The 24,998-nt window shown below is 67.9% G+C and overlaps 1 protein-coding gene across 1 annotated transcript in view; it reads left to right on the top strand.

The window, feature by feature from the left end:
• HMCN2 (hemicentin 2) overlaps positions 1 to 24,998 on the top strand; it is an 88,708-nt gene that overhangs the window by 50,111 nt on the left and 13,599 nt on the right. Inside the window, 38 exon segments of the mRNA XM_055124142.1 lie at positions 212 to 379; positions 1,457 to 1,570; positions 2,036 to 2,122; positions 2,780 to 2,971; positions 3,560 to 3,730; positions 3,815 to 3,928; positions 4,194 to 4,336; positions 5,024 to 5,174; positions 6,424 to 6,645; positions 7,097 to 7,210; positions 7,798 to 7,985; positions 8,447 to 8,543; positions 9,179 to 9,340; positions 9,505 to 9,618; positions 10,008 to 10,192; positions 10,513 to 10,594; positions 12,548 to 12,679; positions 13,826 to 13,969; positions 14,067 to 14,226; positions 14,300 to 14,424; positions 14,520 to 14,703; positions 15,379 to 15,476; positions 15,785 to 16,051; positions 16,472 to 16,662; positions 16,989 to 17,070; positions 17,146 to 17,282; positions 17,706 to 17,847; positions 17,917 to 18,061; positions 18,605 to 18,732; positions 19,021 to 19,177; positions 20,194 to 20,315; positions 20,865 to 21,029; positions 21,774 to 21,881; positions 22,337 to 22,471; positions 22,651 to 22,785; positions 23,518 to 23,708; positions 23,935 to 24,148; positions 24,681 to 24,815. Of these exon segments, the coding sequence (XP_054980117.1) occupies positions 212 to 379; positions 1,457 to 1,570; positions 2,036 to 2,122; positions 2,780 to 2,971; positions 3,560 to 3,730; positions 3,815 to 3,928; positions 4,194 to 4,336; positions 5,024 to 5,174; positions 6,424 to 6,645; positions 7,097 to 7,210; positions 7,798 to 7,985; positions 8,447 to 8,543; positions 9,179 to 9,340; positions 9,505 to 9,618; positions 10,008 to 10,192; positions 10,513 to 10,594; positions 12,548 to 12,679; positions 13,826 to 13,969; positions 14,067 to 14,226; positions 14,300 to 14,424; positions 14,520 to 14,703; positions 15,379 to 15,476; positions 15,785 to 16,051; positions 16,472 to 16,662; positions 16,989 to 17,070; positions 17,146 to 17,282; positions 17,706 to 17,847; positions 17,917 to 18,061; positions 18,605 to 18,732; positions 19,021 to 19,177; positions 20,194 to 20,315; positions 20,865 to 21,029; positions 21,774 to 21,881; positions 22,337 to 22,471; positions 22,651 to 22,785; positions 23,518 to 23,708; positions 23,935 to 24,148; positions 24,681 to 24,815 (5,601 nt within the window).

Genomic DNA, 24,998 nt, shown 5'->3' with positions numbered 1-24,998 from the left:
CCAGGTCAGGGGAGGGCGGCCAGGGCAGCGGCAGTGTCCCCTCGGCTTGTACGGGGTGGGGTGGCTGCTGGAAGCAGGGCGGGAGCAATGGGGGGACCAGCTCGCATCTCCCTCCTGCACTCCCCGACTCTCCTGTGTGTGGGGGGGCCGGGGGCCCTGGGGCAGGCGGGAGCCCCTGCCACCCCCTGATGCAGCCGCTCCCTGTACCCAGAGCCCCCCCAGTTTGTCGATGACCTGGAGCCCCTGACCAACGTCACTGCAGCCCTGCACAGCCCCGTGACTCTGCCGTGTGAAGCAACGGGCATCCCGCCCCCAGGGGTGCACTGGTTCCGGGGGGACGAGCCCATCAGCCCCGGGGAGGACGTCTACCTCCTGGCAGGTGAGGGCCAGTGCCGGGGCGCTGGGACCCAGCCTCTGTTCGCTCCCTGCCTGTGACCTCTGACCCGCGTGGCCAGCCCCGGTCAGGAGACTGTTCCAGCGCTGGGTTCCCGAGGGCCACACCCCCAAAATCTGGCCTTGCGGGGAGGTCCAGGACGCAGTCGGGTCTCAGCAGGTTTGGGAAGGAGAGTCCTTCCCTGCTCCTTCCGGTGACCATCTTGGGGACCATCTTGGGGACGGACCTGCTGCAAATAAGACAGTGATGATTCCCTGGCTGGGAGCACGGTGGCAGGGTGCTTGCTTTGCACGCAGCCAACCTGGGTCTGACTCCTGGCACTGGGCGTTGAGCCCTGAGCACCTCCAGGAGTGACCCCGAGCACAGAGCCAGGAGTCAGCCCCAAGCCCAGCTGGGTGTGGCCCCAAGACCAACATTAAAGAATCCTCCTGGGGCTGGAGCAATAGCACAGCGGGGAGGGCATTTATTTGCCTGCACGCAGCCGCTGACCCAGGTTCGATTCCCGGCATTCCAGATGGTCTCCCGAGCACCGCCAGGCGTGATTCCTGCGTGCAGAGCCAGGAGTGACCCCTGTGCGTTGCCGGGTGTGACCCAATGACCCAAAAAGAAAAAAAACAATAATTCTCCTGGCACAGAAATCGCAGCCCACCTTAGGGAGGGCTCCCGCCAAAGACAGGCGTCCACGACTCATGGGTTAAGGTGGTTCTTGATGATGTACAGAGGGGGAAACTGAGGCAGGGGTTTCAGGGCTGTGGAAGCTATGGGACGGCCATTGATTGGCGATGTCTGCCCTGGGTGCAGGCAGGCTGAGAAGTGGCCACCGGCTGCTGGTGTCTGCCCTGGGCGTGGGGTGGGTGTGGGGTGACCTGGGCCGGGGAGGCCGGGCAGAGGCCTTCTCACCGGGGGGGACACTCACGTTTCTCCTGGTGCATGTCTGCCATCTGGGGAGCAAGCCCTGGGCCTCAGTCTCCCTGCCTGAGGAGTGGGCATCAGGGGAGCAGCCGGCTTCGCTGGGGCAGAGGCTGCGCCCCAGCCACCCTGAGCCCCCCGCCCCGTCCCCAGGCGGCTGGATGCTGAAGATGACCCGGGTCCAGGAGGGGGACCGAGGCCTCTACTCATGTGTGGCAAGCAACGAGGCCGGGGAGGCACGGAGGAGCTTCAGCGTGGAGATCCTGGGTGAGCCCCGGCCTGCCCCTCCCACGGCCCCTCCGGGAGCCCCCGGCTCAGGGCCCAGCGGGGGAGGGACGGACCGGCCACGGCCACGCCTGGGCTTTTGCCTTTTTGGCGGAGCCTCCTTGTTGATGCTCTGGGGCCAGGGACACCCCTGGTGATTCTCAGGCAACTGGACCGGATGGGTCAGTGCTGGACGCTGGGCAATACCCGCCCTGTGCACCCGCGGTTGCTGGAGCCAGGGCTGCCCCCGGCGATGCTCAGGAGACTTCGGGGTGCCGGGGTTAGGGGTCTCCCAGCACTGCTGCTGCCCTCGGCCCCCCGGGGGTGCCGCCTGGGTTCACAGCCTGGACAAGCCGTGGGTGCGGGCGCGGGGGCCCAGGAAACAGAAGGGGCGCGCTCACTGCCCTGTGGTGGTCCAGCCGAGTGGACCGGCCCGGTCAGTTCCTGCCCACCCCCCTGCTCCCCCAGTTCCTCCCAGGATCGAGAATGAGCACCTGGAGGAGGCCGTCACGGTCCCTGAGGGGCAGCCGGCCCACCTGCTGTGCAACGCCACAGGTAAGACTCGGGGAGAGCACCGGGAAGGAGGACTCTGGGGTTCTGGGGAGCGCCGGGAAGGAGGACTCTGGGGTTCTGGGGAGCACCGGGAGGGAGGACTCTGGGGTTCTGGGGAGCACCAGGAAGGAGGACTCTGGGGTTCTGGGGAGCGCCGGGAGGGAGGACTCTGGGGTTCTGGGGAGCACCGGGAGGGAGAGTTCTAGGGTTCTGGGGAGCACCGGGAAGGAGGACTCTGGGGTTCTGGGGAGCACCGGGAAGGAGGACTCTGGGGTTCTGGGGAGCGCCAGGAGGAAGGACTCTGGCTGCATCCCGCCGCCTGGCTGAGGCTCCTGCTGATATCTTCCACGGTCTCCTCGGACCCAGCCCTGACCCCCCTCACCCGGCCACAGATCTCAGCTTCACGCGCCCTCCTGCAGGGTCCCAGCCCTGAGCCCACGTGCAGGGGGCCCCGGTCCCATGCAGCCCCCTCCGAGCACCAGCCACGTGACCAGCGTGGCCTGGCATCACCACTGCACCTCGCTGCACTCTGGGCACCGGGACGGCTCTGTCTGTCACCTGGGTTTCCTCTGGGCCTGGCGGTCACCCCCAGTCAGTGCTCACAGGCACACACAGGCGGGGGGCGGGTGGGCCGGTGGGTAAAGCCTCTCCTCCGCCCAGGCCACCCCCGGCCCACGGTCACGTGGTTCCAAGACGGCCGGCCCCTGGCCAGCGGCGACGCCCACCATGTGTCTGCAGACGGGACCCGCCTGCAGGTGCCCCAGGCCAGCCTGTCCAGCGCCGGCCACTACGCCTGCAGCGCAGCCAATGCTCTGGGGGCCAAGACCAAGCACTTCCAGCTGCGTGTCCTGGGTGAGCACTGGCCAGGGAGGGATGGGGACCTGCTCCGTGGACCTCAGGCCACTTCCCTGGGGCACACACTGGCACTCGTCCCCGGGGCCAGCGGGCACAGCCGTGACAGCAGCAGAGTGGGGGTCTCCGGGGGCCGGGTGGCGCCAACACCAGCTCCTGAGACCAGAGACACGGGGACCCCAGGACAACAGGCTGAGTCTCGTCTGGGAAAGAATGGAAAAATCAAGAGAGGAAGGAAGCATTAGCTGAGGAGGCGGGGCTCCGCCGCGTGGGGAGCAGGACCCCCTGCCCACCCCCCTTCTCACCCGAGCTCAGGAGGGGGCTTGTCCGCAGACTCAGAAGGCCTCTGAGACACTGACAGACCATCAAGATTTTCGGAGCTCTTTGGGGAAACTGAGGCAGCTTTGTGGCATTGCTCAGTGTTGGGGCAAAGTCTGAGCTCTGGGTTCCGTGGGACCAAATCCACAGCTGGTGGCCCTGTGCGGGTTCCCCTGAGCCTCAGGGTCCCTCTGTGTGACAGCGTTTCTCACACACACACACACACACACACTCGGGTCTGCTCACGGGCACTGTCCCTGGTCCCCTCAGTGGCTCCCACCCTCCTGGGAGAGGCAGAGAACGGCACAGACGAGGTGACCGTGACCCTCAACAACCCCGTGTCCCTCATCTGCGAGGCCCTGGCCTTCCCGTCACCCACCGTCACTTGGATGAAGGACGGGGCCCCCCTTGAGGTGTCCAGGAACGTGCAGCTGCTGCCAGGTGATGCCCTCGGGGGGCAGGGCTGGGGCCAGGGGCCGAAACTCCCCCACATGGAGGTGACCCTGGCCGCTGCCCCCCCAGCAGGCACGCACGGGCTGCAGATTCTGAACGCCCAGCAGGAGGACGCGGGCCAGTACAGCTGCGTGGTCACCAATGAGCTCGGGGAGGCGGTGAAGAACTACCACGTGGAGGTCCTCGGTGCGTGGGCCCCAGGCCACGCGCACTCTCAGGCAGAGGACACGGCCGGGAGCCATGGGAAGCAGGGCTCGGCCGCATGGACGTCCACTCTCCTCCCGCCCGCCCCATTCTGCCCCAAGCCAGCACCTGAGGTCCCTAGAATGTTCCTCATGCCGTCCTTACTGTCACACCCTGTCCGTCCAGCCCCGCACCACACGCCAGCCCCACCCCCACGTCTCTGGGACCAGCCTCGGGTCTGTTCCTGAGACCCCTTTGTCCCCCTCAGTGCCCCCCTCCATCTCCAAAGACGAGCCCTCAGAGGCGGTCAGCGTGAGGGAGGTGAAGACCAAGGTCAACAGCTCGCTGACCCTGGAGTGTGAGTGCTGGGCCGTGCCCCCGCCCACCATCCGCTGGTACAAGGACGGGCAGGTGAGCTGGCCCGCCCTGCCCCCAGGCAGGCCCCGCCCACACACCCACCGCAAAGCCCCGCCCCCAACCCGGCCCCGCCCCACCCTACACATCCTGCCCCAATCCAGCCCGCCTGGAACACCCCGCCCACCAGTAGGTCACGCCCACACGACCAAGCCCCGCCCACCATCAAGTCACGCCCACACTACCAAGCCCCGCCCTCTTAGGCCCCGCCCCACCTCCCTTCCCTCTCTGGCATGCGGCATCTAATGATGCTCACGCATTTCCCTGTGGTGCTCCCTGGTGTTCGGGTGCTCACACACCTGGCTGCAGTGTGGCCGGGAACCGTGTGCGGGGCCCGGATCCCAGACCACGGAGCTGCCAGGCAGCAGTTCCAGGGTCCAGCTCCAGACCTCAGCACTTGCGGGCGGGTGCTTTAGCCACTGAGTCCGCCCCCCCCCCCCCGCCCCCTCTCGCGGGCCGGTGCTTTGTCCTGCGTGTTAACGGTGAAGGGCATCGGGGGCCCGCGCCAACAGGGCTGCGGGGAGGGCGCCTGCCCGCACCTGGCCGACCCAGGTTCCATGCCCAGCACTGTGTGTGGTCCCCAAGTACCGCCAGCCGGCCTCAAAACAACAGCCAGAAAGAAGGGCGTTGACTGATGACTCCTCCCCCTCCGTTTCGGTCCCTGCTCCCGCTTTCCCCCCTCAGCCGGTGACCCCCAGCGAGCGGCTCCGCATCCTGGGTGACGGGCAGCTGCTTCAGATCCAGCCCACGCAGCTCTCGGATTCCGGCCGGTACCTGTGCGTGGCCAGCAACGTGGCCGGCGAGGATGACCAGGACTTCAATGTGCTCATCCAGGGTGCGGGGGCGGTGGGGCCAGCGGGCTGCGGGGTGAGGACTGGGGGACAGCAGGGCCAGGGGGCTACAGGCAGCAGGACTGGGGCCATGGGGCTCTGATGGGGGTGCCAGGCACAGAGCCCAGGGTGATGTTAGGTGAGTGGCAGGGGAGTGTCCGGGAGTGGGGGCCAAGGTGGCGTCCAGCACTCGGGTCCCTGCGCCTTGCGTCAGAGTGCAGGTCAGAGCCCTGGCCTTGAGCATCGACACTGAGCGAGACGCTGTCCACGGGGGGCGCTGGCCGCTCCAGGGGCGTCAGCCATAAGACTCATCTCCACGCCCAGGGAGGGGTTGCGGGGCCCCAGCCTTGACCTTGGGGGGTTTGTAGGAGTCCTGCCCCATCCGGCCCAAAGGGGCTGAGCTGTGCCTGGTCAGGGGTGGCTGAGCCAGCCCTGTGGCTGCCGGACACCGCTCACTGCTTTAGCCGGGATCTGGGATTTGCTCTAAGACATTCCAGGACCAGAGAAGCTGCAGAAGGGGTGGGGGAGGGGGGAGTCCTTTCCTGCTTCTGCCCTTGAAAGAAAGGCACAGGGGCTGGAGCAATAGCACAGCGGCTAGGCGTTTGCCTTGCACACGGCCGACCCGGGTTCGATTCCCAGAATCCCATAAGGTCCCCTGAGCACCGCCAGGAGTGATTCCTGAGTGCAGAGCCAGGAGTAAAACTCCTGAGCATCGCCACGTGTGACCCAAAAGGCAAAAAACAAAATAAAAAATAAAAACCAGCTGTGTCTTCCTAGAAAGAAAGAAAGAAAGAAAGAAAGAAAGAAAGAAAGAAAGAAAGAAAGAAAGAAAGAAAGAGAAAGGCGCAGAAAGGGAAAGGAGGCAGGGAGGCGCTGGAGGCTGGGCCGACCCTGGGGGGGTCTTTCGAGACCAGGGTCTCCCAGGCCCCAGTTTAATAGGGCAGAGATCACTCAGGGTGCTGGACCCCCACACGTCAGGCTCAACATCCTCGCTCACCCTGGGCCTTCTCGGCCTGGTGGGGACCAGATCAGGTGACCTCCGGCCCCCTCCAGGGGAGAAAGCCAGGAGTACCCCACCTTGAGGCCCCCTGAACGCACTCTGGCCAGAGCTTAGGTCTGCGGTCCCCGAGACTGGGGTGCTTCCCCACCCCCGGGGGGGCTTGTGAGGAGCCAGAAGGAGGCTATGGGGGTCCCTGAGCAGACACACCCCTGTCTCCCAGCTCTGGGTCCTCACGGCTTTGTCTCCCCACACAGTGCCCCCCATCTTCCAGAGGGTGGGGGACGCCAGTTCGGTCTTCGAGGTCCTGTCCCAGGAGGAGGAGGAGGCCAGGGGGGAGGTGACAGAGTACCGAGAGATCCTGGAGAACACCCCGACCTATCTGTACTGCGACACCAACGCCGTGCCGCCCCCCGAGTTCACGTGGTATCGGGAGGACCAGCCCCTCTCCGCCGAGGACGGGGTGTCCCTCCTGCAAGGTAGGCAGGCTGGAGGAGGGACAGAACCCCCTCTGGGCGCCGGCCGCCGCCCCTGACCGCCAGCCCCGCCCCCCTTTAAGCCCCGCCTCTACTCCTGTGGTCAGGAGCGAGCTTCGCGCTGGCCTTGACAGCACTGCCTTGAATTTCAGCCCACCCCGAACCACCGCCACTGGCCCTGGCTCCGTGTGGAATGAACCTTCCTTCTAACTGGAGTCCCTAGCCAGGCCCCCCTCCTGCCTGTTCACAGAGGGACCCCGGGAAGACCCCCCCAGCACCGCACGCAGGGAGCTGGTTCACCCGAGGGTGCCCCGGAAGCCCAGATCTAGAGGGAGGGATGCCCTCGTGCCGCACGTGACCCTTAGGACACTGGAGCCAGGCTGGACCTGGAGTGTCCCGGGCAGCCGTGGAACCCCCAGCCTCTGCTCAGGCCTCTGTCCCCGTGTCGCCACAGGGGGCCGCGTCCTGCAGATCCCCCTGGTCCGAGCGGAGGATGGGGGGAGGTACTCCTGCAAAGCCTCCAACGAGGTGGGCGAGGACTGGCTGCATTATGAGCTGCTGGTGCTGAGTGAGTGGCGGGTCCTGGGGCGGGGCCAGGCTAGAGGCGGGGCATGAGCACAGTCCTGAGGCGGGGCCAGACTAGGGGCGTGGCTTTCATGAGCAGGGTACTGGGGTGGGGCCAGGCTGGGGGCGGGGCATGAGCACAATCCTGGGGCGGGGCCAGGCTAGGGGGCGTGGCTTTCATGAGCAAAGTCCTGGGGCGGGGCCAGGCTGGGGGCGGGGCATAAGCACTACCTTGGGGTGGGACCAGACTGGGGCGTGGCTTCCATGAACACAGTCCTGGGGCGGGACCAAGCTGGACCTGGGGGCGGGGTCCACTCAGCAGGGGCGTGGCTGTCCTAAGCACCGCCCCAGGGCGAGCCAAGGTGGTGGGAGCCCGTGGCTAGATTGGTGATTAAGCAGGAGTTAATCTGGGGCTCCAAACTGGACAGGAACCGTTCACAGCCTGAGTCGCCTCTTTGCTGTGTGACCCTGGGCACCTCACTCCCTCTCTGCCGGACTCCAGCATCACGGCCTGGCGGGGTGTGGGGAGCCACTGCAGCCAATCCCCACTCCCCACGGGGCACCGCCCTCATTCTCATCTCCCCACACCAGCCCCACCTGTGATCCTGGGGGACACGGAGGAGCTGGTGGAGGAAGTGACCGTCAATGCCAGCAGCACCGTCAGCCTTCAGTGCGCGGCCCTGGGCAACCCGGAGCCCAGCATCTCGTGGCTGCAGAACGGGCTGGCGTTCTCCCCAGGCCCCGGGCTGCAGGTCCTGGAGGACGGCCACATCCTGCAGGTCAGAGCAGGGCGACCAGGCCTCCCCAAGTGAACGGCCGCAGCTGCTGGGGGTCAGGACTCACTTAGCCCGGGAGCAAAGTGCCCCCTTGCTCGGAGCCCTGCTGGGGCACTTGGCATTTCCTTCAGCCCCGGAACTCTGCGGGGCTGGCCACACGCGTGGGGCTGCATGGGGTGCAGACGCAGGGACCCCAGGGCAGCCTTGAGCCCCGGGAGCTGGGACAGAGGCATCTGAGGGGCCGTGCAGGACCCCCATCCATAGTCACTTTCATCACTGTTGCCCCGTAAGGAAGTGCCAAGTCTTGGGGGGGAAGCTTGGTCACAACTAGGGGGTGATTCCCATCCGAGAGAAGCCTGCCGGGGTCCCTGGGGCGACCCCCACACATCTCTTACCAGTCACAGGGCCCCCGCTGCCCAGGAGCCGTTCTGGGGGGCCCCCACAGAGCTGCCCTGTGCCCCCAGGTGTCCATGGACGAGGTGGCCGACGCTGCCAGCTACATGTGTGTGGCCGAGAACCCGGCGGGCTCTGCAGAGAAGCTTTTCACCCTCAGGGTGCAAGGTGAGGGACCCGGCTGTCTGGGGTCCCGCTCACAGCAGGGAGACTGCTGGGACCCGGGACCAGGCACGGAAAACTCAGCAGGGGGCTGGGTGGGGGCATCGCCCCCAGAAACAGGTCTCTGTGGAGCACGCTTGGGATTTGTTTTGTTTTGTTTTTTGCATATTTTGGGTCACACCTGGCGATGCACAGGGGTTACTCCTGGCTCTGTGCTCAGGAATTACTCCTGGCGGTGCCCAGGGGACCCAATGGGATGCTGGGAATCGAACCCGGGTTGGCCGCGTGCAAGGCAAACGCCCTCCCCGCTGTGTTATCGCTCCAGCCCCTGTGAATGCGCTTGGGCTCGGGGCCCCCACCCCAGGACGAGCCCACCCACCATCTCAGAGGCCCTGCAGGCAGCTGGTTCTCCCACCTCCATGCTCTTGTCTGTGGGGGTGGGGGGCCTCTGGGATGGAGGGTGACGTGACAGGCCCTGCGGCCTCCCCTCTGAGGGCCCAGCCGTGTGTCTCTGGGCAGTGTGGCTGTCTCAGAGAACAGTCTGACGCGCAGGGAGGAGGGGCCGGTGTTCCTGGGTTCCCCGACTGCCCTCTGCACCTGTACCCACACGTCCCTCTTTGTCCTGGTGGCCGCGGGGACAGTGCCCCCTCAGATCTCAGGCTCGAACCCGGAGCACATCACCGTCATCCTCAACACCAGCGTGACCCTCCCCTGCGACGTCCACGCACAGCCCAGCCCCGAGGTCACATGGCTCAGGGAGAGCCAGGCCGTGCCCCTGGGGGAAGGCCGCTTCCTCCTGCCTGGTGGGTAAACTGAGGCTGGGGGCCCGGCTGGGGGGGGAGGGGACAGTGGGGGCCGGGAGTCGCTTCCCTGAACTTGAAACCAGGCTGGAGTCTGGAAGAGCTCTGGGGGACTTGGGGGGGTGGCGGGGCTGATGGCTGGCGTGAGGGCCTGGATCCCCCCCCAGGCACCCATACGCTGCAGCTGGCGCGGGCACAGCTGTCGGATGCGGGCACGTACGTGTGCGAGGCCCTGAATGCCGCCGGCCGCGACCAGAAGCTGGTGCAGCTCAGCGTGCTGGGTACGTCCCGTCTGCTCCCCTTGGCCCCGCGGGCAGCCCGGGGGGCCCAGAGACTCCCCTTGCCCCGGGGGAGGCTCCTCCTGCAGCGATGGTGTCCAGAGAGAGACCGTCAGGGTCAGGGTCCGAGCCCAGCAGTGCCCTTGCGTGCTGTGTGGCCTCGGGCACGTCACTCTCCCTCTCTGAACCCCAGCTGCTCATTATCAGACAGCGGCTAAGGAAGGTGCGCTGCTGTCTGGGGGGGGTTGGGAGGGGCGGGGGGGGGAACCCCCTGCCGGAAGGAGCCCGGCAAGGCAGGGGGCGCTCTGTGGCCGGCCTGGACTCTCCATCCTCCCCGGATGGGCTCCCTCAGACCCCGGGGCGCCCGCCTCACCCTGCTGTCCCCGGCGCAGTGCCCCCCACCTTCAGGCAGGCTCCCAGCAGCCTTCAGGACCCCGTCCAGGTGCGGGCCGGCGACGTGGCCACCCTGAGCTGCGAGGTGGACGCGCTGCCCGAGCCCGCCGTGACCTGGGCCAAGGACGGGCAGCCCCTAGGGACGCCGCCGGCTGGGCAGACGCTGCAGATCCCGGCTGCCCAGGTGAGCTGGGGTGCCCGCCTACACCCCGGGGCCCCAGGTTCCCCGTCCTGGCAGATCCCATCTGGGGACTGAGGCGCCACACCCAGCTCTGCAGTGGACGTCCCTGTGCCTCAGTTTCCCCAGAATCTAGACACTTTCTCCGGACACTTCTGCCTCCCTCCCCCGGGGATGAGGCACTCGGGGATTGGGAATGGCTGCACCCCTCTCCCTCCCGGCCCCCACTGCTGCCCCCTGCAGGCTGGTGGAAGCACTGCTCCTGGGTGTTTGGGGCCGTGGGGGGAGCCCAGGAGCCCTGGCACCATGTCCGCCCTCGTCACCAGGTGTCAGACACGGGTCTGTACAGCTGCAAGGTCCAGAACGCGGCTGGGGAGGCCATGCGGACGTTTGTCCTCACTGTACAGGGTGAGTGGGGAACCCAGCACTTCTCCAACAAGCCCCCAACTCTGCCCGCTCGCACGGCTGCAGGCACAGGGCTGGGGCCCAGGCAGTGAGAGTCAGCCTCAGGGGGGCTCGCTCTGTTGTCCCTCTGAGCCCCAGTGTGTCTGCAGGAAATGAGGCTCAGAGCGACCTGCTTTTGCTTGGCACACAGTTCTCATCACCTCTGGCTCATGAGCACTGGGCTGGGAGTCCTCAGGGATCAGACACCCTGGGGGCTGGGGTCTCATCACCACTGTCCTAAGCCCCAAGGACAGAGCAGAGATGGCATGTAAAGATGGGTCGAGGGTCCTAGTGGGGTGGGGCGGGGGCGAGGGGGCAGGCCGGGGGTCAGCATTACGGTCAGGTACAGACTCGGTTGCAGAGCAGACAAGCCAAAAGCCAGCCCGTTAGGTGTCAGGGAAGTTTGTTTCTTCACCCCAAAGCCCAAAGGCAGCTCAGCTCCGTGTGGTCACTGTAGCCCCAGGATCGCCCTTCTTAGTCCGCCAGCCCCCCTCCTGTTCCCGTCCACGCCGCGCTGGTCCACCCGCAGGAAGCCGGAAGGGGACGTGGGGCTGAGCCTTTTATTGGAAGTGGGGAATGCGGAGTCCATCAGAGAGAACTTCAGCACGGCAGCTAGACGGGAAACTCATTTTCCCACTGAAACTGCCGAGCGGGGAGCGGGGTGGGGAGGGGCGGGGCAGGGGGAGGCACAAGCTGGAGGCAAACCACCCAGCACCCCACCAGGCCAGGCGAGCAGGGCGCCACTGCTGAGCCGGCTGAACCCTGTTGCACAGTATTGACTCCAGCAAAGGCTCGAAGCTCCCAGCCCCGCCCCAGCCCCTCGTGGCTCCCTGAAGAACACAGGGCAGGAGGGAACCGCTGGGCCCTGGGCCCAAGATGGTTCATTCTGAGCACAGCCACCTCTATTCCACTGGGCCCAGGAACCGCAACACAGGATGTCTGCAGCTCTGGGTTCTGTGGGTGACATCTGCTTTGACGCGGGCTCTGGGATCTATGGGTGATGCCTGCCTGGGCCAAGGGCTCTGGGATCTATGGGTGATGCCTGCCGGGGCCAGGGCTCTGGGATCTATGGGTGATGTCTGCCTGGGCCAAGGGCTCTGGGATCTATGGGTGATGCCTGCTGGGGCCAGGGCTCTGGGATCTATGGGTGATGTCTGCCTGGGCCAAGGGCTCTGGGATCTATGGGTGACATCTGCTTTGATGCGGGCTCTGGGATCTATGGGTGATGCCTGCCGGGGCCAAGGGCTCTGGGATCTATGGGTGATGCCTGCCGGGGCCAGGGCTCTGGGATCTATGGGTGATGTCTGCCTGGGCCAAGGGCTCTGGGATCTATGGGTGATGCCTGCTGGGGCCAGGGCTCTGGGATCTATGGGTGATGTCTGCCTGGGCCAAGGGCTCTGGGATCTATGGGTGACATCTGCTTTGGTGCGGGCTCTGGGATCTATGGGTGATGCCTGCCGGGGCCAAGGGCTCTGGGATCTATGGGTGATGCCTGCCTGGGCCAAGGGCTCTGGGATCTATGGGTGATGCCTGCCTGGGCCAAGGGCTCTGGGATCTATGGGTGATGTCTGCCTGGGCCAAGGGCTCTGGGATCTATGGGTGATGCCTGCCGGGGCCAGGTCTGGACTGCTGGAGCGTGGGATGCGGGCAGGCAGCCTGCAGGTCCAGGGCTGAGCAGATGGGGCTCTGCTTTGTAAATGTTTAAAAATATTTACATGTTTCGAACTCAAGTGTTTGAAAGAGCCAGCTGCTGGTTTTTTCACCTCTATGAGTAAGCCGCCCACATCTCAGCCGCGCACACAGAGCCTGGCAGGACCACCCCACGCCTGGCCAGGGATTCTGGGGCCTCCTCGATCTGCCTGCCGCGAAGTGGGGGCAGAGTCGTAGCGTCCTGGGATTCTCGCTTCTCTCCTGCAGAGCCTCCAGCATTTCAGAACCCCGAGTCAGAGACAGTGAGCCAGGTGGCAGGGAGCCCCCTGGTGCTGACCTGTGATGTGAGCGGGGTCCCGATGCCCGCTGTTTCCTGGCTGAAGGACAGCATGCCCGTGGGTGAGTGCTGGAGTCCTGGTCTGTCCACCGCTAGAACCCCTCCACGTAATGGATTGAAAGAGAAAGTGGGGGGCAGGGCTGGTTGCCAACTTGTCTTTCGGTGCTGCTGGCTCTTGTAACCCCCACATAGAGAGAAGGGGTTCGTGCCTGCAGTCGGCTCCCTGGAGAGACAGAGGCAGGGTGGGTGCTGGGGCCCAGCCTCCCACAAATGCCTTTGCACTTGGCCCGGGGCTGCCCTCTGGTCCCTCGGCGCTGTCTTCCCTCCCTACCACTCTGCTGATCCCTCCGGCCGCTGGCTGCTTCCCCCACCCCCCACCCAGGGCAGCGGACTCGGTGGTCCCTGGCCCCCTGTGCCTGCAGAAGGAATCTCACTAAAAGTTCTCTGGCCAAAGCAGACAGCAATACCAGCCGCCACACCACCACCGGAGTTACTGAGATAGAATCCACAGGTGGCAGGGGCTGGAATAGCATTGCTTCACTCGGTGTCATGGGGGGAAGGACGCAGAGGATGGCACCCAGGTCTCACACCCGCGATGCCTGGAAACGTTTTTGTTTTGCTGTGATGAGAAAAGGCTAATCTGGTTGCCATGGCTCGAAGAAGCCATTCCTCTAGGCTCAGTTCCTCTCGGTGGCTTCCTTCCAATCCGCGGATTGATCAGCAGCTCCTGGGCTCCAGGAGGGGGCGGTCCTGTCTGCTGGGCACTGGGGCACTGGGGGAGGAGCCTTGCAGGCTCAGCAGTGAGTGGTTCATGGAGCTAGATAGCGGGCGGCAGGGGCTGGGGCAGAGGCTGAGGGTCTCCCCAGGCAGAGTGGGGAGCTCTAAGGGAACACAGTGGAGATGTGACCCAGTGGACGCAGAAGAGGTGCCGCAGTCATGGGCACCACAGAGGTTCAAGTTGGAAGTGGTCCTGCCCTGTCTGGGCCTCAGTTTTCCCTGGAGCACAGAGGGCAGGGGGTGGATTCCACGGTCTCCCGCTGACTTTCCAACCTCGGGGTGTGGGTCGCGTGTCAGTGATGTCTGTGCCCCTGGTGGCACCGTGCAAGGCAGCTGTTCAGGTGGGGGTCTGAGTGAGTGAGCCCTGGTGGCTCCCGGTGGGGCTGTTCCAGTGGGGGGCAGCTCGGGTGACCCCTGGACTCTCCCTGCAGAGAGCAGCGTGGTGCGGGGCGTGGTGGCCCGCGGGGGCCGCCTCCAGCTCAGCCGCCTGCAGCCGGAGCAGGGGGGCACGTACACCTGCGTGGCCGAGAACGCCCAGGCCGAGGCCCGGAAGGATTTCGTGGTGGCTGTCCTGGGTGAGTGCGCGCCCCGCACCTCCGGAGCGCCCCCGCGGCCCCCGCCCCGCACTGCGCCCACCTCCTCCCACTGCCGGGGCTCTCCCTCTCTCTGCAGTGCCGCCCCGGATCCGGCCCTCGGGCGCCCCGCAGGAGCTCAGCGTCCTGGAGGGGCAGGAGGTGCGGCTGGACTGCGAAGCGGACGGGCAGCCGCCCCCCGACGTGGCCTGGCTGAAGGACGGGCGCCCCTTGGGCCAGGGCAGCAGCGCCCCGCGCCGGTAAGGCCGGCCCTGCCCGCCCCGCGCGCCCCCCGCCCCCCCCGCCCCGCCTCTCACCCCGGCCGCCCCGCAGGGTCCCCCCGGACGGCGGCTCCCTGGTGCTGACCGGGCTCCGCGCCGCCGACTCGGGCGCCTACACCTGCTCCGCGCGCAACGCGGCGGGCGAGGACGCGCGGCTGCACACGCTGCACGTGCTGGGTGAGCCGCGGGGCCCTGGGCGGCCCGCGGGGGTGCAGGGAGGTCGCGGCTCCGGCCCCGCCGCCCGGAACTCCCCCGCCCCTCTGCGCCCGCAGTGCCCCCCACCATCGAGCGCGGCCCCGACGGCTCCGAGACGCTGCTGAGCCGGCCCGGGGAGCAGGTGCGCATGGCCTGCGCCGCCCGGGGCTCCCCGCCCATCCACCTGAGCTGGCTCAAGGACGGCCTCCCGCTGCCGCTCTCGCAGCGCGCCCACCTCCACGGCCAGGGGCGCACCCTCAGGTGAGGGGCGGCGGGCGCGGGGACGAGAGCGGAGGCGCTCAGGCGCCGGGAGGGAGGAAGGCGGGGCGGGGGCGGGGCTTGGTGGGCGTGGCTACGGCTGGATGTGCGGGGTCAGGGTGGAATAGGCCCGGGAGGGCGGGGGCGGAGCATGGTGGGCGTGACTAAGGCTGGATGGGCGGGGTCAGGGTGGGATAGGCCCGGGAGGGTGGTGGGAGCCTGGCGGGCGTGGGGCGGGGCCTTCTCCTTCGAGATGGGGCGGGGTCTGGTGGGCGGGCGTGGGGCGGAGTCAGTCAAGGACGGGGGTGGGCGGGGTGGGCCGGGCCTGAAGGAGGGGTGGGGTCATGGCGGGGTGGGGCGGGGCCTGGGGGCAGGAGGGAGAGGGGCGGGGCGGGGTGGGCGGGCCAGGTGCTGAGATGCTGCTCGCTGGGACTTAGACCGGGTGAGAGACGGGATGGAAAAGGAAAGGACCGTTTCCACTGAGCTGCCTCTCTTTGTTTCTTTATGTCTCCATCCCCCTGTCTATCCACCCTCCACCCGTCTGTCTGTCCATCCATCCTTCCCTCCAACATCCACTGTTCCATCTCTTCCTTTCTCTCCCGTTCCCTCTCTCTCCTCTCTCCGCCCCCGTGTCTGTCCCCCACTCCATCCGCACACCCCGTCCCTTCTCCGGAGCAGGATTTCCCAGGTGCAGCTGGCCGACTCGGGCACATACACGTGTGTGGCCGCGAGCCCCGCAGGAGTGGCCGACAGGAACTTCACCCTGCAGGTGCAGGGTACGGAGCTGGAGGGGCCTCTGAGACGGGGCCCGCACACCCACCCTCTTGCTCATGGCTTGCTCATCCGTGTCTCACACGTGCTCACTGCCATGGCCAGGCCCGGGATGTCCCAGTTCTGGGCCAGCAGAGGTGCCAGAGAGGAAGCCGGAGAGCCTGGGGGCCCCCACATGCCTCGGGGTTTGGTGTCGGAGAGGGCTTCCCGGGGAGGTGAGGGGAGTGGCACTCTGGCCAGTGGGCTCAGGGTATGCAAAGACCCGGGCAGTGCTGACGGGGACCCACTGACGGCACCCACCTGTTACCCGCAGAGCCCCCCATCCTGGAGCCGGCCGAGTTCCAGGCGGATGTGGCGGTGGTGCGCGGTGCCCCCGTGGCTCTGCCCTGTGAGGCCCGGGGCAGCCCCCTGCCCCTCGTGTCCTGGATGAAGGACGGGGAGCCGTGGCTGCCCCAGAGCCTGGAGCAGGGGCCCGGTCTGCAGCTGGCGGCGGCGGGAGCCGGGGATGCGGGGACCTATTCCTGTGTGGCCGTGAACGCAGCAGGCGAGGCCCGGCGGGACTTCCGGCTGACGGTCATGGGTGCGTCCCGCGAGCCCCACCCTCAGCGGTGGGGGGGAAGAGGCTGAGGGTGGGAACTCCCCCATCTGTCCCGCCCAGGCGGGGGCTGCCTGCAGGAGCAGAGCCCAGGGTACAGGCAGTTCCCTGGGACCTGGTCCTGGCTTTGGGGGCAGGGGAGCTGGGGTGCTTCCTTCTCGGTGGCCAGTGCTCACTCCCATCCCTGGGCCTCGGGGAGCATAGACAGAGCCCCTGAAACACGGGGCCCCGCTGAGTCCTGCCCATACACTCCGCTGTTGAGGTCCCCAGGATGGGCGCCGAGGCTTTCAGCCCCTCACTGTGTCCCCCCGGGGCCATCAGCATCTGGCTGGCAGGGGACGGGAGTGGACCCAGTTCCCGGCACTCTGGGTCAGTCTGACCCAACCCGCATGGGGTATCTTGTAGACCCGCCCTCCATCAAGGACTCGGACCCGCCTGCAGAGCTGTCCCTGAGCCCTGGCGCCCCCTTGGAGCTCCTCTGTGACGCCCAGGGCTCCCCCCCGCCCACCATCACCTGGCACAAGGATGGGCAGGCGCTGAGCCGGCCGGAGCCCAGCCGGGGGGCCTGGCGGGAGCTGCGGGTGGAGAGTGTGCAGGTGCCTGGGCCCAGCCAGGACGGGACGCCGGGGAGGTCTGAGGGTGGGAGGTAGGAGCGATGCTCCTGGCGGGGTCCTGGGGGTGCAGAGACCCCGTAACTCCTCAGCCTGGTGGGGTGGGGGTGGGGGGACTTCCTGGAAGAGGCAGGCTTTACTGCGGTTTGCAGCAAGAAATGCTGCAGGACGGGGGCTGAGCTGTTCGGGGTCGAGCGCCTACGGCACAGAGCAGACCCCAGCCGGGCTCTCCATTCTGAAGGAAGGAAGTCAGACTTGGGGTGGGGGGGGGGCAGGCAGCCACTGCAGCTGCTCACGGGCCTCATCCCCAGGTGGGCGATGCTGGACTGTACACTTGCCTGGCCCAGAGCCCAGCAGGTGAAGCGGAGAAGAGCTTCCGGGTCAGAGTTCAAGGTAGGGGTGCCAGGGTGGGGGAGGAGAGGGAGGCAGGTCAGGACTCCTCTCATGGGCTCTGTGTCCCTGTTCCAGCTCCCCCACACGTGATCGGACCCCGAGGCCCCCGCTCTGTGGTTGGCCTGGCCCCAGGGCAGCTGGTTCTGGAATGTTCCGTGGAGGCAGAACCGGCTCCAGAGATCGAGTGGCACCGAGATGGGATCCTGCTGCAGGTGGGGCATGGCTGGAGGCTTGGGGGCTCCGGAGACCCATCCTGACCTGGGGGCAGCGCGAGGGGCTCCCAGGGCCTGTCACTCCGGCTCAGCTGGGATGGAGTTAGGCCATAGTCACCTCCCGGGGCCCTGGTGGGAGCATGAGGGGTCCCCCACCCCCCTCAACCCCACTGTCCACAGCTCTCGGGGCCCGACTGTCCCGGGACCGACCACTCTCTCCGCAGGGCATTCATACCCGGGCGGTACTGACCAGTCCCTCCGCAGGACACCCGTACCCGGGTGGTACTGACCACTCTCTCTGCAGGGCATTCGTACCCGGGCGGTACTGGCCACTCTCTCCGCAGGACACTGCACCTGGGTGGGGCTGGCCACGCCCTCCGCAGGACACCCACAGCCGGGCGGTACTGGCCACTGTCTCCGCAGGAGGACACACACACCCAGTTTCCCGAGCAGGGCCGCTTCCTCCGGCTCCAGGAGCTGAGCTTGGCCGACGGCGGCGACTACAGCTGCACGGCCCGAAACGCGGCGGGCAGCACCAGCGTGGACTTCCGCGTGGACATCCACAGTGAGTGCCCCCACCCCCCTGCCCGGAGAGACAGGACCCCAGCACCCACTGCCTCTGTGCCCCCTCCAGCGGTGCCCACGATCCGGCCGGGACCTCCCGCGGTGAACGCGTCCATGAACCAGACGGCCCTGCTGCCCTGCCAGGCGGATGGGGCGCCCCTGCCCCTTACGAGCTGGCGCAAGGACGGGGAGCCCCTGGATCTGGGGAACCCCAGGTGGGAACCGGAAGGGCAGGGCCTCAGTACGGGTATGGGGGGGCAGGAAGGGGACAGTGGCCGCAGGACCCCGGGGGCAGGTGGGCACTCTCACTGGGGGACTTGAGGACCCCCAGCGGCCAACTCTCGGTCTGTCACTGGTGGATGTAAATGTGGGGGTCTTTGCCCTCCCCCCATCCTCTGTGAACACCCGAGTTTCACTCCTGTCTGCGCATCCTGGTCCAAACTCCCAGGCGGAGAATGCTATTGGCTCGCTGGGTCACGTGTGTTCTTCCCCCCGTCTGATTGGCTGTGGCTGGGGGCGGGCTTACGCCGTGGCCCCGGGGCGCTCAGATCTGGGGGTTTGCAGAGGAGTGGGGGTGCTGCCAGCTGCTGGCTCTGGGGGGAGGCTGGGCCCGGGGGGCGGGGGAGTACAGGCGGCCTGGCCCCTCTCACCCTTTTTGATGCCCGTCAGTCACGGTGGCCCCGCCAAGGCCCGCCTCTGGGGACCTGCTGGGGCAGGGGGCAGGGAGGGTCTTACCGGACACGTGCCGCCCCACCCAGGCTGCAGATCCTTCCAGATGGTTCCCTGAGGATCCAGCCGGTGGTGGCCCAGGACAGCGGCCACTACCTCTGCCTGGCGTCCAACTCTGCAGGCTCCGACCGCCAGGGTCGTGACCTGCGGGTCTTCGGTAGGTGGAGGGAGGCCACCCCGACGGGGCCTGCGCTGTCCCCGGGCGCGCTGACCTCCCATGTCGGTGCTGTGCGCGCTGCGTGAGCGAAGAGGACACAGAAGCGGGGTGGGCGCCCCACCCCTCCTCCCGCTCCCGCCCGCCTGGTTCCGGGAACAGTGAGGGGGCAGGGGGGCCCCGGAGCAGCTGGGACCTGATGGATGGATCCTTCAGCCTCCCCGGCCCTCCTGGGGGTGGACAGTCTCCCAGGCCCCCTGCCCCCACCTCCCGGTTCCCGTCTCTCCCCAGAGCCTCCAGCCATCGCCCCGGGCCCCTCCAACCTGACGCTGACCGCCCACACCCCCGCCTCTCTGCCCTGCGAGGCCAGCGGCGCCCCCAAGCCCCAGGTGGTCTGGTGGAAGGACGGACAGATGCTGGACTTGCGCCTGCAGCAGGGCACCTACTGGTACGGGCCTGTGCAGGAGGGGCTGCCCCAGCCCCCGGGAGAATGGGCAGGTGTCCAGGGTCTCTTGGGCCTGGGAGGGGCACCGTCTTCATACTGGGCAGCCCGGCGTGGGCGGGCCGGGGCAGTCGGACAGATGGACGGATCACGTAAAGCCTGTGAAGCCAGCACAGTCCCACACTCTCAAGTGTGGTGGTGGGTCCGAGTGGCAGGACAGCAGGGAGAGCACTTCTCTCCCCTGGTTCAATCCCGGCATCTCGTGGGGGTCCCCTGAGCCCCTCCAGGGATGACCCCTGAGCACAGAGCCAGGAGTAAGTCCTGAGCCTGCCGGGCGTGGCCCCAAACCAATAAACAGTAAGTGGCGGCAGCCGCCCCCAGCCCCCGCCCCCCAACCCCCGCCCCCCACCCCTGCCCCATGCCTCAGATAAGGGGTGACAGGGAGCAGGAAGGAGCCGTCCCCTCCAGCCCGACTCAATGCCCAGCTCCTGGGAAGCCTCGGCCCCGGCATGGCCCCGGCACGGTGAAGATTCTGTTGCTAAAGCAGGTTTCTGGCAAACCGGGCGCGTCCGGTCAGGGACTCGGATGTGGTCACCCCCACGGCGGTGACCTGAGCACGCAGGCTAGAGAGCAGGACAAGCAGAGCCGACCTGGAGAGTTGAGCTCGGGTGGGGGCGGCTAGAGGGAGGGGAAATAGTCACAAGGACCCCCACGCACACGCATACACACACGTGCACACACAGACACACACACGCACATACACTCGCATATGCTTACACACGCACACAAACAGATATATGCACGCACCTGCACTTTTACACACAGGCACCCATACACACATGCACATACGCACTCACATACAAAGACACACACAAAGCACACATGTGCACATGGGTACACTCCCCCGCCCACGTTCACTCTTCTCCGTGCAGAGTCCCTGGGCAGCTGCTGTGAGTCAGCCCAGCCGGCCGCTGAGTGGCCACGTGTCCATGTCCATCTGTCCATGTCCGTCTGTCTGCCAGGCTCCTGCCCTCCGGCTCCCTGCTGCTCCTCGCCCCCGGCCCCCAGGACGCGGCCCAGTTCGAGTGTGTGGTGAGCAACGAGGAGGGCGAGGCCCGCAGGCGCTACCAGGTGGCCGTGCTTGGTGAGTGGGGGGGGTGAGGAGGTGGGCTGCCCGCCTGCCTGTGCGTCCTGCAGCACCTCCTCCAGGGGGCCCTCTCTGATTCCACGCTGTCCACGCTGTCATCGCCTGACCCCAGCATGGCCTCCGGCACAGGGGAGCTGGGAGGACAGGCCTTGCTGGCTCTGGAATGTTCTAAACCCAGATCTGCCGGCCTGGCAGCTGTGAGCAGGCGTCAGGTAACACCTGGACCCGGGGGTCCCCGGCTGTCTGTCTGTCTCTCTGTGCCCACACCCACCTGCCCCGGCCGCCTTGCTCCGGGATCCGGCTGTGCCGCTCAGTCCTGCTCCTCCCCGCGGGCCTTAGTCCCTGCTGTTCCCTCTGCCTGAGCGCTGTTCCCTGCACCCGGCTGACGCACGCCTTTTAGATCATTTCCAAATCCCGTGTCAGACGCCTCCCGCTCCCTGAGCCCCCCACAAGGCCCCTTCTCTCACCACGCCCCGGGAGCCTCTGCTCCCGGCCCCCACGCCGGCTGCCCCCGCGCTGGTGGGCCCAGCCCCGTCTGTGTTTCAGAGCCGCCCACCATCGCGGACGACCAGACGGCCTTCACCGTGACCCAGATGGCGCCCGTGGTCCTCACGTGCCACAGCACCGGGGTGCCGGCCCCCACCACATCCTGGAGCAAGGCGGGCACCCGGCTGGGGGCTCGGGGCCACGGCTACCGTGTGTCGCCGTCCGGTGAGGAGCGTGGGGCTCGGGGGGCCTAGGGGAGCGGGCTGGCTCGGAGGGAAACCCGGCTAGAAAGTTCCGGCGCCCCTGCCATTCCCTGCTGTGTGGCCCCAGAAGCTGCTTGCCCTCTCTGGGCCACGCCCCGCTCACGTGCCAGATGGTGGCTGTCTGAGGTGGCCCGACGCCAGCTGGCGAGTGTGGCCGAGGACCGTCACCATGTCCCTCAGGCTGCCCGCGCCCCTGCGGGATGGCCACGCCAGGTCACGCATCTCCGTGTCTGAAAAGCCACTTGTAGCAAGTCGGTGCTCGCTGCAGCTTTCCTGTGTCTCTGTCGAAGTGCAAGGGGCTGCATGGGGGGGTCCCCAAATTCAAAGGGGGTGACTGAGGTCCAGTGAGAGGAGGGAGCTGCTGGGAGCTTCCAGACTCCGGAAGGACAGAGGAGGTAGTAAGCTAGGGAGGCTTCCTGTAGGAGGAGAGTTTGAGGCTAGCATGGTGAGGGCCTGTGCAGGGCCGTGACCCGGCCAGGGGTCCAGGTGGGGCCTGGCAAGTCCCAGGACATCATAACCAGGAGGGGCAAGAGTCTGATTCCTCCTGGGGGAAACTGAGGCACAGAGCACAGAAGAAGCACGTCCAGGTGTGGGGCAGCAGACACACAGCCCTTGAGCCCGGGCCATGCCTTGAAGGGACCCCAAGACCCGTTCTGGCCCCTGACCTCTGGTCCCCTCACCGTCCCATGCCCGGCCCCGCCCGCAGGTGCCCTGGAGATCAGACAGGCGCTCCCCATCCACACGGGCCGCTACACCTGCACCGCGCGGAACCCGGCGGGCGCGGCCCACAAGCACGTGGTCCTGAGCGTGCAGGGTGAGGCGTGGCCCGGGGCGGGGGGAGGGGCCAGGGAGGGCGTGGCTGGAGGGACGAGGCGTGGCCGACAGGGCGGGGGAGGCGGGTCAGGGGCGTGGCTGGAGGGACGAGGCGTGGCCGACAGGGCGGGGGAGGAGCCAGGGAGGGCGTGGCTGGAGGGACGAGGCGGGGCTGACGGGGGGAGGAGGGGCAGGGGCGTGGCTGGAGGGCAGGGGGGCCCAGATGAGGCGTGGCCCCGGGGCAGGGCGGGTCCGGAGGGGCAGGGGACCCCGTTTCCAAGGCCCCAGGGGTTCCCACCACCACCCTGACGGGGCTCCTGGGGGAGGCGGCTCAGCCCGCCCGCGCCCCGAGCCGAGGCTTCCGGAAGGTTCCTGCGAGGCTCCCCGGGCGCGGGTCGGGGGGGGGGGTCCCTGCGGGGAGGGCGTCCAGGGCCGCTGCAGCCGTCCCCCCCGCAGCCCCCCCGGTGGTGAGGCCGCCGCCGAGCGAGGTGCTGGCCGTGGCGGCGGCCGAGGTGGTGCTGCCCTGTGAAGCCGCGGGCGTCCCCCGGCCCCACGTGTCCTGGCAGAAGGAGGGGCTCCACGTGCCCCTGGGTGAGTGGCCGCAGGAGGGGCCCGGGGTGGGCAGCCGGGCTGGGTCCTCTCCGCCCCTCCAGCCCCGGGGGCCCGCCCCGCCCCACTGCCCCTTCCGAGCGAGTCGGGCCGGGTCTGGGTGGCCGGTCACCGGTCAGACCCCGCCCACTCCCGGCCCCGGCCCCCGCCCCGCCCTCCAGGAGCTGGCGTCCAGGTGCTCCCCAGAGGGCAGCTGAGGATCCTCCACGCCGGCCCCGAGGACGCCGGGAACTACCTGTGCGTTGCCCAGAGCAGCGCCGGCAGCGCCCTGGGCAGGACGCGGCTGGTGGTACAAGGTGGGTCCGGGCGGTGGGTCCCGGGGCCCGCGCATTTGAACAGCCCCTGTCTCCTGGGACCAAGGGGCCGTGGGGAGGGGTTGCAGAGCCATAGCACGGCGGGGAGGGCGTTCGCCTTGCACACAACTGACACGGGTTCGATCCCCAGCATCCCATGTGGTCCCCTGAGCACCGCCAGGAGTAATTCCTGAGTGCAGAGCCAGGAGTAATTTCTGAGCATCGCCGGGTGTGACCCCCTAAGTGAAAAATGAATAATAAATAAATGAATAAATAAAAATAAAAGGGTTGTCGGCCCGGGCCTGGGGAGATAGGACAGCGGGTAGGAACTTGCATTGCACATGGCCAGCCCCTGGCACCCCGTAGGGTCCTCCGAGCCCCACCAGGGCGATTCCTGAGCACTGCAGGGGACGTCCCCAAGCCAAAGGAGCAATGGCAGAGAGGAAAGCTGGCACAGGGGCCGGCCTGGTCTCTGCGTGCCTGGCAGCCACTCCTGCCGGGCTGAGGTCACCCTTGGGGTGGGCTCCGGGGGCCCTGGCTCACCTGCCCCTTCTCCCCGTGGCCGCGCCCCCGCCCCGGCCCGCAGCACGTGACTCGGGCACACTGGGAACGTCCCCCGGAGAGGTGGGCAGCCTCTGTCCACAGCTCTGCGGGGGTCTCGGCCCTAAACTCGGTGCTCAGTTGCCCAGAGCAGGGGCGGACGGGGCCCAGCCCAAGCCTGCGCTGTCCCCGCAGTGCCCCCCGCCATTGAGTCCGGCCTCACGGACCTGGCGGCCACCGAGGGCACGCACGCGCTCCTGCCCTGCACGGCCAGCGGCAGCCCCCCTCCGGACATCACCTGGGAGAAGGACGGGCAGCTGCTGTCGGCTGCAGAGGACAAGTTCACGCTGCAGCCCTCGGGGGCACTGCTGGTGAAGCACTCGGAGGTGGGGCACAGTGGGGGCGGGGGTCCCAGGGACCCGAGAGGCCCGGCCCCCGGGGTGCGGGTGGGGCCCCTGGGCCGGGCTGGGGCGCACCGTGGGGGTCGCGGGCTGCAGGGCTGTGTGCCCTTGGGCGAGTCCCTCGACCTCTCTGGGCTGGGAGCACCGTGGGGCGTCTGGGCCCCGTGTCAGGGAGGGCCACCACGTCCCCAGAGCCACCACGTCCCCCCAGAGCCAGGACGCCGGCACCTACACCTGCACCGCTGAGAACGCCCTGGGCCGCGCCCGCCGCCGTGTGCACCTCAGCATTCTGGCGCTGCCTGTCTTCACCACCCGGCCCGGCGACCGCAGCCTGCGCCTCGGCGAGCGGCTGTGGCTGCGCTGTGCCGCCCGCGGCAGCCCCCCGCCCCGCCTCAGCTGGACTCTCAACGACAGGGCGGTCACAGGTGGGCGCCTCCGGGGCCCGGGCGGGCGGGGGCCAGCCAGGCCGTGGGTCTGTCCCGGCTCTCCCGTCCCGGGCGGGGCCAGACCTGGCCGGAAGCTCCCCCCCACCGGACACCTCTGGGTCAGGGGTGCGTCCCTGCCCAGCTGCTGCCCCGTAACCGGCACCGGACGTGAACTCTGCCGTCGGTGCTCGGGACGCCGGCCCTGAGGTCACACCCGTTCCGTCCTGCTCCGCGCCTCCCTGGCCACGGCTGGATGTGGCTCCTGGCCTGCTTGGGCCCAGCCACGTGCTGACTGCCCCCTGCCCTGCCGCAGCTCCCCCCCACTCGGGCTGTGGACCTGGGGGCCGACTTTAGCTACTGTTCCCCGGGTGTGCCCCCCTGGGAACTGCCCTGCCGGGGTCCACCTGGTACTTGGGAGGGGCCGGCTGGGCCCCGTGTCTTTACTGAGCGCCTGCTGGACACCCCAGCGGGCCCTGGGGCCTGGGTAAGAGCCCCCCGCCCCACCCCGGGGACACGCGTCTCTCGGCCGCAGAGGGCGTGTTGGAGCAGGACGGAGGGAGCACGCTGCAGCGGGAGGCCGTCACCCAAGAGGACGGTGGGACCTACGTGTGCTGGGCCGAGAACCGCGTGGGCCGTGTGCAGGCCACCAGCTTCGTGCACGTGCAGGGTAGGGCCCGCCCGGCCTCGAGACGGCCTCTGCCCTGCACTCGCGGCCCTGGCTGGGCTGGGCGCCCCGGGTATGGGCATGCTTCCCTGCTGGACACGGGGACAGGCGACAGCAGGGGGGGGCTGGGGGCCTGGCTGGGAGGACGTCCAGCTCACCTGGTGTCCAGGGCTGCACAGGGACACT

Source organism: Sorex araneus, chromosome 1 (genome assembly GCF_027595985.1).
Source record: "Sorex araneus isolate mSorAra2 chromosome 1, mSorAra2.pri, whole genome shotgun sequence".
NCBI lineage: Eukaryota > Metazoa > Chordata > Mammalia > Eulipotyphla > Soricidae > Sorex > Sorex araneus.
This window is presented reverse-complemented; position numbering and strand designations above follow the sequence as displayed.